This window comes from Pelecanus crispus, chromosome 3 (assembly GCF_030463565.1).
Source record: "Pelecanus crispus isolate bPelCri1 chromosome 3, bPelCri1.pri, whole genome shotgun sequence".
Lineage (NCBI taxonomy): Eukaryota > Metazoa > Chordata > Aves > Pelecaniformes > Pelecanidae > Pelecanus > Pelecanus crispus.
In genome coordinates, this window is record NC_134645.1 from 36,690,203 (window position 1) to 36,704,656 (window position 14,454).

General features: G+C 49.3%; 1 protein-coding gene across 3 annotated transcripts in view; it reads right to left on the reverse strand.

The window, feature by feature from the left end:
* Positions 1–229: 229 nt before the first annotated feature.
* VASH2 (vasohibin 2) overlaps positions 230–14,454 on the reverse strand; it is a 32,820-nt gene continuing 18,595 nt past the window's right edge. For all 3 annotated transcript variants that reach the window (XM_075708060.1, XM_075708059.1, XM_075708061.1), the window contains 3 exons: positions 7,834–8,215; positions 5,810–5,925; positions 230–299 (listed from right to left, as the gene is read on the reverse strand). In XM_075708060.1, coding sequence (XP_075564175.1) covers positions 230–299; positions 5,810–5,925; positions 7,834–8,215 — 568 coding nt within the window. The remainder of the gene's footprint in view (positions 300–5,809; positions 5,926–7,833; positions 8,216–14,454) is intronic.

Below are 14,454 nucleotides of genomic sequence, written 5' to 3' on the forward strand. Positions count from 1 at the left end.
GGGGGGGGGGGGAAGTCTTATATCCTGATAGACATAAGGTTCTCTTCTCTGATGCCTTTTCTGTGAATTGAAAGAAAATAAATACTGCCACAAAAAAAAAAAAATCCCCCTTCTATTTTCTAGGTAAAACTTTTATTATAAGAGTCCCATTCCTTTTTCCTTCCAACAGAGTGCAGGTAAAGTGCAGCGGGAAGCACCGGGGAAGCCCTCTGTCCTGCGTATGGCTTTGTCAGATGCGGAGCTGGTAGCCTACCTCGTTGAGCGTAGCTAGGTCTCCTTTCTTGTCCACCACCGCAGGCCTGCGAGCAGAGGAGGGAAGAGGGCGCTGCTCACCGGCGATCCCACACTGCCGTGCGGGAGCGGAGAGAGCAGTTGTCAAATCAGGAACGGTGTACTTCAAAATAGGACAGATTAATTTTCTCATCAGAAGCACGATCCTGCTGAATTTGTCACATGAACTAGTGTGGTCGAGCTATTCATATGGGTTGCCTCTGAAACCAAGTGCCAGCGAAGAACAAGTCGTCCCATCCTGGGGTCCATGATCTGAGCCTGGGAGCACCCCTCTCCCTCTGACTTGAGGGAGGGCCTAAAAGAGCAGCTAAGACACATCCCACCCGTGATCTACCCCAGAGCAGGACTCGAGCTTTCAGAATAAAGTGGAAACTGCTAAGAGCAACCAGGCAAGGCCTCTCACATGGCCACAGCGTGCTGTCTCTCTGAACCTGCCCCTTCCTCTTGGCTAGGTCTGTGTGAAGGGCTAGAGCCCCCCAAACAGAAAACACAAGCTGAACTCCCTTCAGTCTCCAGGCATCTTATGTTCTGATACAGTTCAGCCATTCACTTGAGTAATCACATATACACATACGCTGTTAGGTCATTTAAGTATACCGACAACCTGAACCAAATGAAACCTTGAGATTCAGCAACCAGTGTCTCCCTATTTAGCAAGCAATGGAAAAGCTCCTGCAACAAAGTTGTCAAACCGAAACAATCCTGGTGATTTATAGTGTACGGCAGTGTCTAATCTGAGAGCTTATTCCAGGCTCTTACCTATTTTCACACTAAGCCATCTCTCTGCTTTTCTAAAGAAAAACTTTGTCTAAAATACACCTTTCTCCTAGTAGACTCTACAGCGCATCCACTTCACCGCAAAAACTCAGCTAAAGCCCGAGTAGTACAATGTGAAGCTGGTAATGGCTCCAGTGCTTTCCTACAGCTCCTCAGACCTGGTTTCCAGCTCTTGCACTTACTCTTTTCTCACTGGGCAGCAGATGTGACCCGTGAGTTTGCACGCACAAGGCTGATGCTTACCTCCTTACTGCACGCTGCCTGCCTGTTTCTGCCAAAGCCGCTCTGGGCAGCCAGCGCGGCCACAGGAGAGGCAGCGTGCAGCAGGGGGGCTGTCAGGCCGGGGAAACCCTTGCCCAGCCTGTGGCACGCTGCTGGGTGCACGCACCAATCTAAAAGCTGTACTGCTGCAGCCCTGAGAGGTGGGGATGTATAGCTTACATATATATACACACACGCACATGTGTGGCAGAGCCTCAGAAATATTTTTGAATTCTTTGATTCAGTAAGTCATTTTTTTGTTTGTTTGTTTTTTTGTTTTTGTTAAGAGCAGAGCTGCTAACACCAGATCTCTGCTGAGAATTTGCACAGGATTTGAGAGCTGGGGACATAGCTACGGACAACTAATGCTCTTCTGCCTAGTCACACATTGAATGCAAGCTGGTTTTGTGCCACTAATAACCCCATCATCATCTCTGCAGTATTGCCCTGCTCCCTGCCTTGTGTTTGTCTCCGTTTGTAAGTACTTCACAGAAGTGAAGGAGTCCTCACTGGTCTGTGTCACTTGCAGGAAGGGATCACACCTGAAGAAGTCACTGTAAGATAGTTTGGATTTTTCCACTTTATTCCTTCAGAGCAGATGGGGCTTGACTGGCCAGAAAATAAGTTACAAGCTGCATCCCTCAGAGCTTGCATAGGAATCAGAGACAAGCAAGAGATGCGCTGTATGTTCCAGAGTGTACTTCCTTCCTCCCTCTCTCAAATTTAGGGATCCTATTCCCTTCCCACCCTTTTCCCCTTCCCTCCCTCCCTTTAATTAAAGCCAGAATATGGTTTTAATTAAAGCACACCTGGATGGTTCTGCCTTCTCTTATTATTCAAGAGAGATGGGGAGTCACTGCACACCCATGGCAACATGCCCATTTCAACTCCATGACAATTCTCTAGCTTGTAGCTACGAACAGACTGTCCTCCATAAGGTTTCTCTTCAGGGTTTTAGGAAAAGGCAAGGATTTATTGGAGCAGAGGCACCACAGCCCCTATTCTCCTTGGCTGGCAAATGACCTGACGTCAAACATCCCCTCTGAAGCCAGGGACCTCTGCTGCACTGGCCCATCAGATCCCACCTCCTGTCCAAAGTGCTGTGACGATGAGCATGTGAATAAGCTGTGCATAGCTGCTGGGTACACAGTATTTGTGAGCTGTCTGCATTGGATCTGCCTGATTTTGCACATCCTAATATAATCCTAATATAATCCTGCCCCCTTGAACACCCTAATATAATGGACTAACAGAATTTTCCTTTCAACAGCTAAATTAGGCCAGAAGCACACAAGGCCAGTGTTGCTATGACACTCACAGAGCATGCATGTGTTAAGCCTCGGTATGAAATTAAAAGGAAATAGATCTGGTGAACTGACATTTAGGAGCAGAGATTGCTTCAGGCTGCCGCACGATGCTCCCTTCCAAACTCATATCAACACTCCCAAACCCCTCTGGCTCCAAGCACTTCTATTGAGGCTGAAGCACTGCGCTGCCTGTTCCAGCACAGTGGCTTGCAATTTACTGCACCCTCCTGGTTTGGGACTTCAGAGGATGGACAAGCGGACACAGTAAAGCTTCAGACTTACCAGACAGATTCAGACCACTCTGTATCCTCTTTATTCATCCTGTCTGCTGGCCACCCTTAGCAGGATCACACCAGCTGGGGGCTAAGAGCACATGGCCTGTTACACAGCTCAGTTAACGAGCTGCAGTTTGACTACACACCAGTCTCCTAGTACCGCTTATTGCACTGCCACCCGTGTCCTGCAATGTACTCTGTCTGCCTTGTAGCTGTATTTCCAGGCTAAAACGCTATCATGGGCTTGCTAGCAGCCACCACCAGCATTTACCTAACAAACTAGTAAGGAACCAGGGTGAGAAGTTGAAGGGTTGAGGCTGTAAAATCCACTTCTGTCCTTAAGCACTGCTTCAGCCTTTATGCTTCAGAAACAATCCAAAGACATTCCCGTTCACCATTCCAGTTCACGTATTTTTCACTGGGAGATTTCTCCCAGCAGGCCCATATAATTTTATAGTTGACAAAAATCAGGCTGTAATAACAGCTTGTCATCAGCAGGTGAAGCCTCTCAAACGAATGTGTTATTCAGCCCCTGCCAGCTCACACTAGAGCAAAACACTTCTCTCCCCCTCCCCTGCAAGCTCTAAAAAGCTGTAATTACAGCATGTGAGTAAGAGATCCACAAAGAAACAAAACACAGTGGTGATAAGCACGGCCATTCTTCAGCTAGGATTTCAGCCTAAAGCCTAGCAAGCCTGAAAGTCGTCTTCTGTGTGTAACACAAAGGCCTCTCACCGCAACTAAGTTCTCAGAGATCCATCAATATGCAGAAGAAAATACCCAATTTCCTCTCTTGTATTTCTCACCCTGTGTCAACCGCTGTACATGCTGGTATGTGTCATTCAGCTCATCCCTGATGAGGGGATGCCATTCCCCTTTCAGGTCTCGGAGACCTCCCATTGTGGAAACCAGCAGATCTCAATTTTGGAAATGAAAGGGTTTTATCACCAGCAGGGAACTCCCTAGAGCAGCACGCTCCTCTGCAGCATCACTCCCTTTGGGGCAAAAGGCACAGTCAGCCTTTGAGCCACCAGTGCCACTGTACAGAAGCATCATTATAACATCAGGAACCCAGTTCTTCTCCCTGGCATCACTTTTCTAACAGAGAGCAGCCTCCTGGGTCTGGTCAAGGGCCCTGGACCTGCCAAAAGCTCCTTCACTCCCCTTTTCCTTCCAAGCATACTGGGCAGGCTTGCGAGGGGGCTGTGCATGACCCCGCAGGGCTGTCACACAGCCACAAGAGCTCCCACCCACTCTGAGACACTTCAATGCCTTCCGCCAAAGCAGAGATGAAGGTCTCGTGTGGAGTCTGTTCTCGGTCTCCTGCTGCCGCATCACGCTATAGCTGTGTCCTGGATCTTGTAACGTGGTGACCCAGGTTTTATTTTAGAATAACATATAATTCACTCTAGATACAGAGCAACACAGCAGAACCACTGAGCAGGTAACAGGTGCTGAAGCCGCTGCAAGGCCACCGGTACTTCACTTATCTTCACTATCTGTCCTGGAAAAGCAAAGCTGCCAAGGAGGAACCAGTCACTGCAGAGCAGCCATGTGCCCAGCAGCTTTGTCAGGAAACCAGCCCAACTGGCAAGTCAGTAAGCCCAGCGAGAATCACTCTTCTCTCCAGACATATGTGATCCACTCCAGCAACTGCAGAAGCACTATCAGAAACCCAAAGATGAAACCACCCCTCAAAGTGAATCTAAGAGGTGAAGAAGCCTGGAGTAGCAGCTGAGCCCATTACAACTATAATTATCCATGCACTAAACAAGGAGCTCTCGGTGATGAAGCCCAAAGTACAGCATCATGGACTGAGTGTGAATTCACACGTAAAAATAAAAGCCTGCTGTGAAATCATCTGCTACTAAAGTATCTTGAAGTTATCTTTAGAAGGTTAGTCTAATGTCTTTGTTAGCTGCTTTAAAATAAATAAATAACTGCTGAGACAGTAGTCTGGGAGCCTATTTAAAAAGCAATGATCATAAATATGTGACTAATCTGGGTTCCGTATAGGCTTTCACAGTTGTCAGCTTCCTGGCATGAAGCAGTACAGCTAGAACTCAACTCTTCCATATCTAAGGTATGGGAGTCTGAATTGCCAGTGGCTGTAAAAGGCCCATGATCTGGAAGCTCAATTTTATCCATTTAGAGGTATTGCATGCAGTTAGTCCATCTTTCCTCCCCGTAGTTAAAGAAAAACATTTAGCTATGATGCATGAGGGAAGTGGTCTGAGTTTTTTTTAAGCCAATTAAAATCAAAGAATACAATGCAAGTGGTGTTTCCACTTTGGTAAGAAGAGAAAAGGTTTACCTTTTCACCATCCCTGTAAGTCGGACAGTCCTCAGCGAAAAACCACTCCATCAGAATAGCTCCATAATAACGCTCATCACAGAGAATCCAATTTCTGTCTCAGTGACCATGACAGCAGGGCACCCCACCACTGCTAGCAGGTACATCCTCCTGCTTTTAATACCAATGTCTGAACACCCTTAAATGTGATCAAACTTCTGAACACCCTTAAATGTGATCAAACTACTTTCCCTCCTGTACAGGTCCCCTGCACATCAGGCTAGAGTCATTTCTCCAGAAAGTGGACTGTGTAAAAACTGAAAAAAGAAAAGGCAAAACGCACACTTCCACTTTCACCGTCATCTGACACCCTGTAGAATTTAACCAAACAAAGGCCATCAGGGCCTCCAAGGATACCACATGGAGGGGCCATCGGGCAGCAGTAAGCACAGCAATGCCAGGACATCAGCAGTACTGGTGGCTTCTGGAGCCTCTCAGGCAACCAAGATACCTGGCACAGTTTTCCTATATACGCCGGTACAGCAAAATAATACATCATCACCCTCAACTTCTGACCCGTCAGTGATGGCAGCAGGAATACTCACGATTTGTCTCTTCCGCACGCACGTCTCTGAGGGCTGGCTTGCCTTCGGCGAGGGGACAACGACTTACCCCGTGATCTCTCCTTCATTGGAAAATGGGCACTTGAGGGTTTCAGAATCTGCGAGAGATGGGGGAGGGAAGGAAAAGGCATTCCATAAAGGCAATGATTCACTGAAAACAAAAAATAAAAATAAAAGGCCTCATACAGTAGCAGGGATGGCACACAAAGAGCCTTCAGTCCCTCACGGCTTATTCAAACCCTGCCCAGGTTAAGCGGAACCCAAGCTTTTACCATGTGATTGCTGTTCAGGGGCCCCCTGCAAAAATCAGTTGGTGTCACCAATTCAGTTCCCAGCTAAATACTGAAAAAAAGGTCTCATCCACAGCTTTCTTCAGAGCTGGCAACAGCAAGGGATCAGAAAAACGGCTTTGAGCCTCAGCTGAAGGAAACTCACGCAGCCAAATCGCCCTCTCCAGCTTTCCTCTGTGCAGAGGCAATCACCTCCCAGGCTAGCAGCTGAACTCTCTGTGACAGTGGGACTTTTCAGGAGGTCTCCTGTCCATTCGCACACTTGCCTGCATCCCCCAGGCCCTCCATCCTCAGCATGACACTCGCAGACCGGGCTGTTTTTAAGACCTGATCCTCCAAAGTCAGCACCCTCACAACAGGAGCCCTCTGAATCAAGTAGCTCAAATTCTGAATAAACTCAAGGGAAGAGTCAGATGCAGGGCCTTCTTCAAGGGTTCAGGGGCTGTGGTCCTGGCCTTGAGGCACTCACAAGGACTGGACCCAACGTCACAGCTCAGCACACACACAGAGCTGGTCCCTCCATCAAAAGCAAGTACTAAGGTCAGTAAGTCATCTGCCCATATGGACTTCTTCAACGAGAGCCTGCTTCAGCTGTTTGCTCTCTAGATAGTACTAAAAGTGCATGAATAGAGAAGATGGGGGAAAAAAAGCTTCATTACATCTGTAATCAAGCACATGTGCTTAAGGTGACAGTATGGTACAAGTTGGCCCTCGAGACTCCTTGGCAGGGCAGGAGAGGTGGCAGCAGGACATAGGGGCTACGATGCCACTGGCAACACTCACCTCGAGGTCAGGGTGAGGGGGCAGGTGCCTCAGCCAAAAAGGCACACGGCTGCTACGTAGGAGCCATTCCTCAGCAGGGCAGGGGACGGGAGCTCAGAATAACTTGGACGCGATGCCGCATGCCTCTCCATAAGAGCCAGCCCCATACTTAGCAACACACCTGCTCTGCTCCTGCTGCCAGGAGCAGGCTGGAAAGGCACCAAATCCCCTTCCACCATGACCAGCTCCTTGCCTTGCCCCAGAGGCACGGTCAGGGACACCCCTCATCCCCAAGGGCAGCCAAAGCCTCCAGCACCCTGGCAGCCTGCCCTGTCTTCCCGTTGTTTCCCTCCGGGCTCTTCAGTCCAACCAGCCAGCGGGGAAGTACCAGCCTGTCAGGGACTCGCTTTCCTCACCCTTCCCATGTAATCTACTTTGTGATTTAGCTGAGGGAGGTGGGCATCAGGTGGCGCAGGGCAAGCCCACTGGCATGCCCTGCATGGAGAAGGAACCACTGCCACAGCTGTCCCACTGGCACCCCTGGCAGCTCGGGTGCAAAGAGTAGAGATCCCTACCTGCAACCAGGCCACCCACCCCACCAGCTCCAGCCTCAGTCCCAGGCACACTGGTTCTTCCCAGCCACCTTCTTCCAGAGTCAGTGAGAAAAGCAAACTGGGCAATAGCTCCTTGATAGCCAGGGACGAGTATGGGTTCAAGCATTTCCCAGGGTGAAGGGGAGAACTTTGAACTAAAAAAATAGCTGTAAGTGCTTGAAAATACACCAAACCCTGTGGGAGAACCACTGAGACAGATGTAAGCACACCCCTAACCCACCTGATACCACCTTATTTCTCAGGCCGGGATCAGTCTGCTGACATGAAGCAAGACCAGCCTCTGCAGGATGGGACTAGGCACACTCACCTCCAAGTCCACCACCCAGGCGCATGGACCTACCTTCATCCTCATATCCCTGGAAAACTTCTCCAGCTCCTTCCTGACTTCTGCACGCATCATTTTGGATACATTGAGGACCAGATGTTTCCACTCAATGGGCTGAAAGCTGTGCGGCTCATGTGGGACGTATAATCCGATTTTTACTTTTTTGACTGAATGCAAGTACTTTTTATAGGAGTCTTCAAATTCAAAGATGAGGTCGCTCAGAGTTCGGTAAGTTAGAGGTTTGTCCATCAGATCTGATCGTCTGCTCATGCCCAGCGAGCCATACCGGCCGTTGCAGTAAATCCCGAGCACCACATGATGAAAATAGTTCCCCGAGAAGTGGGTTTTAAAGCTGATGGGGAATCGTTCCACAGAGCGCTGCCCGTTTGTTAAGTATCTGGTGTGCACCGTGTCAAGGCAACAATGGCACTGGGAAGGGAGCACGCACAATTACACCTGTAAGATATCTTTAGCAGGTTTTTTTAACTGCCAGGACAAGTGCTTTCTTGCAAACGCGAATTTATTCTCGCTGTGCCCCAGAAACAGTCAATGCTGCCAAAGCCCATTTCAATGCTTGGAGAATAGGATGCAACAGTTCAGGCACGGAGGGGCCTGACTCTTAACCACGCTTAGGGGGAAGGAAAAAAAAATACAACAGTGTTTGGGTCAGCATGCCAAAACAGAGACCACCCTCCCCAGATCTGTGGGAACTGCCCCATTTGATACCAACATCAAACTCCCATGCTCCTAAAAGGGAACAGTGTTTCCCTCCGTTTCATGCTGGAGCTCAGTACGACTTGGGTTATCAATCCTCATTTTCCCACATCTTCAAACAGTACAAAAAAAAAAAAAAAATCGAACTTACTCCTCTCCAGGGGACAGTCTGCCTTTCCATCTGTAAACTGGCCCTCAGCATGGCCACTCCTCATACAAGAATGTTTTTGCATGTTACCCTTGTAACACATTGCTGAGATGAACAAAGTAAAGCTCCCAGGCAGACAATTAACTAGATAAGCACAGAGACATGGTCAGGAACAAACACTTTTAAAAAGCAAAACACGTCCCCTGAATCACCAGCTGGCAGTTTCAAATACACCACATGCAGAAGCCAGGGCCAAGCTTCGTAACAGCGTAGTAGGTGATCTCAGAGGGGAACTACGCACAGGTCCCGGGTCATCTCCGGAGGCTGCTGGCCTGTGCCAGGGGGAGGAGAGACCGAGATTCCCTCAGGCAAGCGGGTTTGCGTCAGCACCTACGTGGCACGCGGCTCCCTGCTGTTAATCCCTGGACAGCTGACACCCACCCTGGCTCCACGTGCTGACACCCGGCCTGTGGAACAGCAGGCGCTCTTCCCCTCTGCAGCCAAGACCCCCACCCACGCCTGGGGAATGGAAGAGGGATGACCAGAAAAGGCTGCAGCAAGACACTCCAGCCTGGGGTTACTCCAGCCAGAGGCACCTGCTGTAACCCCAGAGCCATCCCCAGAGGCAGGTGCAGTCAAGGCGGTCAGTCAGGGTGCTGCAACTACAAAATACACCAGCCCAAGGGGCAGCATTGCCAGGATAGTGTCAGGGCAGCCTGAAGAACAGAGAACTGGGGTTGGTCTCCGCTAGAGCTGAGGGAACCATCTCAGACCAGGGTCCTGTTCTGGAGATCTCCAGCATCCCCTCCTCCCCCTACCCCGTGCCCAAAAAGGAAGTCTTCAACAGCAGTGAAACAAGAGCCACTGCACAGCTGAGATGCCCTGGGATGTTACTGAGGCCGGCCTTCCTCCCCTGTCTGCATAGCACAGCTGCCTGACAGCTGCTGGCAAACCGAGAACACGAAAAGCCTTTGTACCAATACTGTAAAACACAACTGGGGCTTGATTCTGGTTCTGTCCAGCCCAACACCCCACCTCACCACCAGTGCAACTCCCTGGGATACTGACCCCCTGCCCGCACTCTGCATTTCACCTCTTCTCTCTACAGAGATGCAGGAAAAGCAGCCAGGGGCTCTCATCTGTCTCTAAAGCATTTTCTCAAGGGGGTATTTCACCCACCTGATGCTTGTTGAATTTCACATATTCACACTTCTGCCCTCCAGGTGAACGCAGAAACCAACTAGTAGGAGATTCATGAACTGCCCAGACTCTGAGGTCAAGAGTAAGGAGTTAAATCTTCGTACAAAAAAATGCAAGAAAAACACATTGACAAAAATCTTTCAGAACAGCCACAGGGAAGCTTTTTGGTTCAATGTCAAACATATTTAATTGTGTTCAGTGCTAGATGTCATCAGCTTTAGCAGTCTAGAGAAAGCATATTAGAGGGTATAGGAACAGACAACACTATGGGCTCAGCTCCTGGTGCACTTCAGTATCTGCACGACAGTAAGTCTGAACGAGCATGCAAAGCAGAGCACAGACCTCCCTACACAACCCCTCGCCCAGCCATGGCTACGTGCACCCACTGCTGCCCTACACCTACATCAAACATGAGCACCCTGCAGCAACTGTCAAAGCTCACCCCGATACCAACTACACTGTCACAGAACAGAAATAGCTCTGTTGCCTTCGGTGGTCTCGCTGGATTGCTGTTGCATTAGGACTAGCTTCTCCAAGAAAAACCCCACACTGTCGGTAGAATTAAAGATTGTAAATACACTGCAAGGTCAGAATGGGGCCCTGTGATATTCTATCAACTGGAACACTCAGCCCATAGTCACCTCATTTAAAAGGTCACCTTGCTCCAGGCCTTAAAAGGAGCATCCTGCGTACATCAAAGTCACGTTACAATAATTTTTGTCCTACAGACAGATTCTTGCAGAAGCCCATTGTATTTATCATTCTGTGTAACTGAAAAAGCAGTATCTTTTATTAACACCTATGAAGCTTTCAAACATCGCCACTATTTTTCCCCCTCATTATGAAAGGGTTTTCTCTCTGCTCCCCAAGTGCCTTTCTATTAAGTCCACACAAAGCTTTGGTGGCCACCTGCCACACATACACACTTCTGCCACGAGGTCTCAGAGAAGTTGCAATTTAATCTCATTAAATACTAGGTAGGAGTAAAAGAATCTTTTGATGACAGAAATTACCCACCATCAAATAACCCAGCAACAACCGCTGTGGAAATTAACCTTTAGGTACAGGTTGCTTCTGCTAAGTGACTAGTTAATGAGAGTCCCCACCCGAGATGAAATACACAGCAAATGGGCTGGAAAGGCCTGTCAGATCTTCCCCTCCATCCATGCATCATTATTATTTCTTTTCCTTTCTGCTCTGCCCAAGTAGAGCTGTATTGTGGCAAACAAAAGGCAATGACACAGCAATGCCACAGCTGTAATCACACTTTTGAGCTGGGACTGTAACTGCAGGATAGAGAGTCAGGGAGTAAATTATGTGCCACAATAGAGAAGCAGCGCAGAGCAGGAGAGGGCAAAAGCAGCTGTAACGAAAGCTCGGTGGCCTCTCAATCCCGGGTCTTCATGTAAATCAAAGCAGCAGAAAAACAGCACTGAGGGATGTTAATCTCCTTGGAGATGACACAAGATGGACACTAATCTTCTGGCTGGCCACCTCTTGCCCCAGTATCCCTCCTCTTCCCCCACACCCAGGAAAAGCACAAGGATGATACCTGGAGCTCCACCAGGGTCTCACAAGAATGGGTTGGCGTGGCACATCTGGATGGGTTTTTTTTAAATGTGCACACTCACACAATAACTCAACCAGTGCCTTCTGTGGTTTGTTTGGTTGGTTGTTTTCTTCCACCTCCTACTGAACTCTAATATCAAAAAAGTCCCACAAAGAAGTCCCAGCATCTTCCCCCCCAGTACAGACCCTTCCCGACACAGGTGCCCCCACTGCAGAGCACAGAGCAGTTCCCAGCCACAAGAGAGACTTGAAGCCCTTCACCTTGTTTATTTGCCAGCAGCCACTTTGAGAAAAGAAAAAATTCTCTTATCCCTTTTTTTATTATTATTAATAAATAATTGGAGCAGGATCTTTCCATGTGCCAGCACTGTGGCTCCGGTCTTCAAATATCTCTGGAAGTAGGTTTTAGCAGCTGGTAAGACCTGCCAGACAGCAGCGGCTCCCCAGGGTGACGTGAGCTCTGGTTACTTGCCACAAGTAGTCTTCCCACCACAGCTAGGAACCGCAGCCAGCTGAACACAAGGCAAGGGGCCACACTGCAAGGACCTCAGCCCACCTGTGTCTAGACCAGCTTCAGCAGGAGCTTAGCTGGGGGAAAAAAAACCTGGCGCCTTTGCCAAGCTGACAGGCAGTGAGTGTGCAAGGGGCCTGCTAGCAACAAGTGAGGAGACGACTGCCATCCCTGCGCCATGCCCCCTCCCTGCAGCACCAACAGGGACCCAGACCCACAGACACCCCCAGGGTCAGGGGACATAGGGAGACTCCCCTCCTTAGAGCCCCAAAGGAAAAAAGCCTGAAAGTCAGTCAGTGCAGCAGGGCCTGCAGAGCCCAGAGCAGCTTGAAACAAAACAAGACATTCTCAGGTTTCAGAGATAAGTGCCAGCATCAATCGTTTGATGAGCACAGCCCACCAACATGGATGCCCGAGCAGGTCTAAGCACCCATCTGTCCCAGTGCCCAGACTCACAAGTGCTTCTCCTCCAGCTGCAGGAAGACAGCATCACGCCTGACACCTTCTGGTGTCTCCACTACAAGTCCCACTCTGCCTTGCAAACCAAAGACAAAAAAGGGAAAGCCAGGTGAACCTGAGATTGAGCAAATGAGCACCCACTGCACCACTTGTGCTAATCAATTTGTTATTTGTTTGAAATTCCCCCTTATTTAACTCCAACAACATGACATTGCAGTGCTTCATGTCTTAGAGCCTGTCAAGGGTGTTCTTTGCTGAAGTCTGGTCGAGACAAGCACAGAAAGCCACGGCGTGTCCGCTCCCCTCCTCTCCTGCCACTCGCAAGGGCTGGAGAAGCGCAAGCAGGCACCCCAAGCCAGCATGGCAGGCTGTGCCACAGGGCACAAGCTGGAGGGGATGAGAGCAGACTGAGAGGAGCAAGGAGGCAGCTTGCTTTACCCTAGCAATGCTGAAGCTGCTAGCTCAGAGTGAGGAGGCAGAGCAGGAGGAAAACAAACCTGACACTTCAAAACCATCAGATGAGGCTTCAGTAAAAACAGAAGAGCTATTTTTCCAAGCAACTGCTCGCAATGTCAGAGGGCCTCCAACCACCAGCACTAAACACTCGGAGAAGTTTCCAACCACAGCCTGGAGTCAGACAGCATTTCCCATAGGCTCCCAGGAGTGCCAAGATCCCAGTTTGGGATTGCTTACTGTGAGGCAGAGTACTACAGAGCCCACATCTGGATATCACTTGCACAGAGAGCCCAGGTTCCCCCTGGCAGCTGGGATGCCCATGAAGGAACAGCTTGAGCAGCTGGCTCAGCCTCCCAAAGTGGGACTGCCAGGCCAGCATCGCTCATTTTCTTCTCCAGTGCCCAGCTGCAGTCTGAGGCGACTAGCTTAAGATTAGACCGTGACAATGGTAGTGATTAAAAGCTCCCTCCCAGCTCTTCCTGGCTACCAGAGGGGCTGCAGATATTCAGCAGGACTCTCCTTGCCCATATTTCAGTTAGTGAGCGGATAAAGCTGTGGACAAACATGCAGGAAGCAAAGAGGGGCACTGCAGGGACATCAATATCTTGCAATGACTGCGAGAAGAAACTCTGCCCCCACTGAAAACACTCGCTCCCAGCCCAGGGATGTACCTGCTACGCAGAAAGAGCAAGATGGGCCCCCGTCTCCAGTGGTGAGAAACATCATCCGCTGACTAAATGTGCGGAATGCATAGTGCAGAAGCCATTCAATCATTTCTCCCTACTAAGGCACTTCTCTTCCTTGTTTAATGGTATTATAGACACAGGGAGGTCTAATACACTGCATGGGTCTGACCGTCCCCTCGCATGAAGTGGGAGAGGCACACTGAAGGCAGTGAGTTATGTTCACCTGACAGACACACTCTGTGAGACTCCCTGAGGATAGATGCACTGTGCTGCTTCCCCTCTCCCTCTGGTATTTTGCTCTCCCTATTTTAATGAAGTGAATGCAGCACAGATAAAAGTCCCTTGGCACTTCTTGGTTTACTAGTCCCTTTCCCGAGCACAAGTCCTTTCCATCCTTGCTCAGAAAGAATGGGCTGAAGCACCATTACTCAGCTGATTTACAACTGAACTGAGAAATGCCCTGGGGGAGACAGGAGGAGGAATGCCTCTGGTAAGGCACTGACAAGCAGACCGTGTAAGCAGAGAGGTACGAAGCCAGTTCAGACAGCTACACAGAGAAGAGCCAACGTGCAGATTGCTGCAAAATAATATTGAAGGATCCATATGAGCTTTCAGTCATCTCTCAGCAGCTGCTCCCTTGGTGCATGCAGACGGGGTAGCTCAGTTTTTTAACTCATTGCCCTATAAAAATACTTCAAGATCTAGTGCAAAGGCAATTATGCAAAACTTAATTCTGCACCAAGAGGGATTACAGAAGCATTTTATAAGAAGTGGCATAGTAAAAGGCAATTGCACGAGCCAGCAAGCAGCTCAATTAAAATGACATCTTGCTAAGCTGCTCTGCGTCAGTCAGCCTTTGAATGAAGGCTCACGCCGAGGGTCCGCCGTAGCGG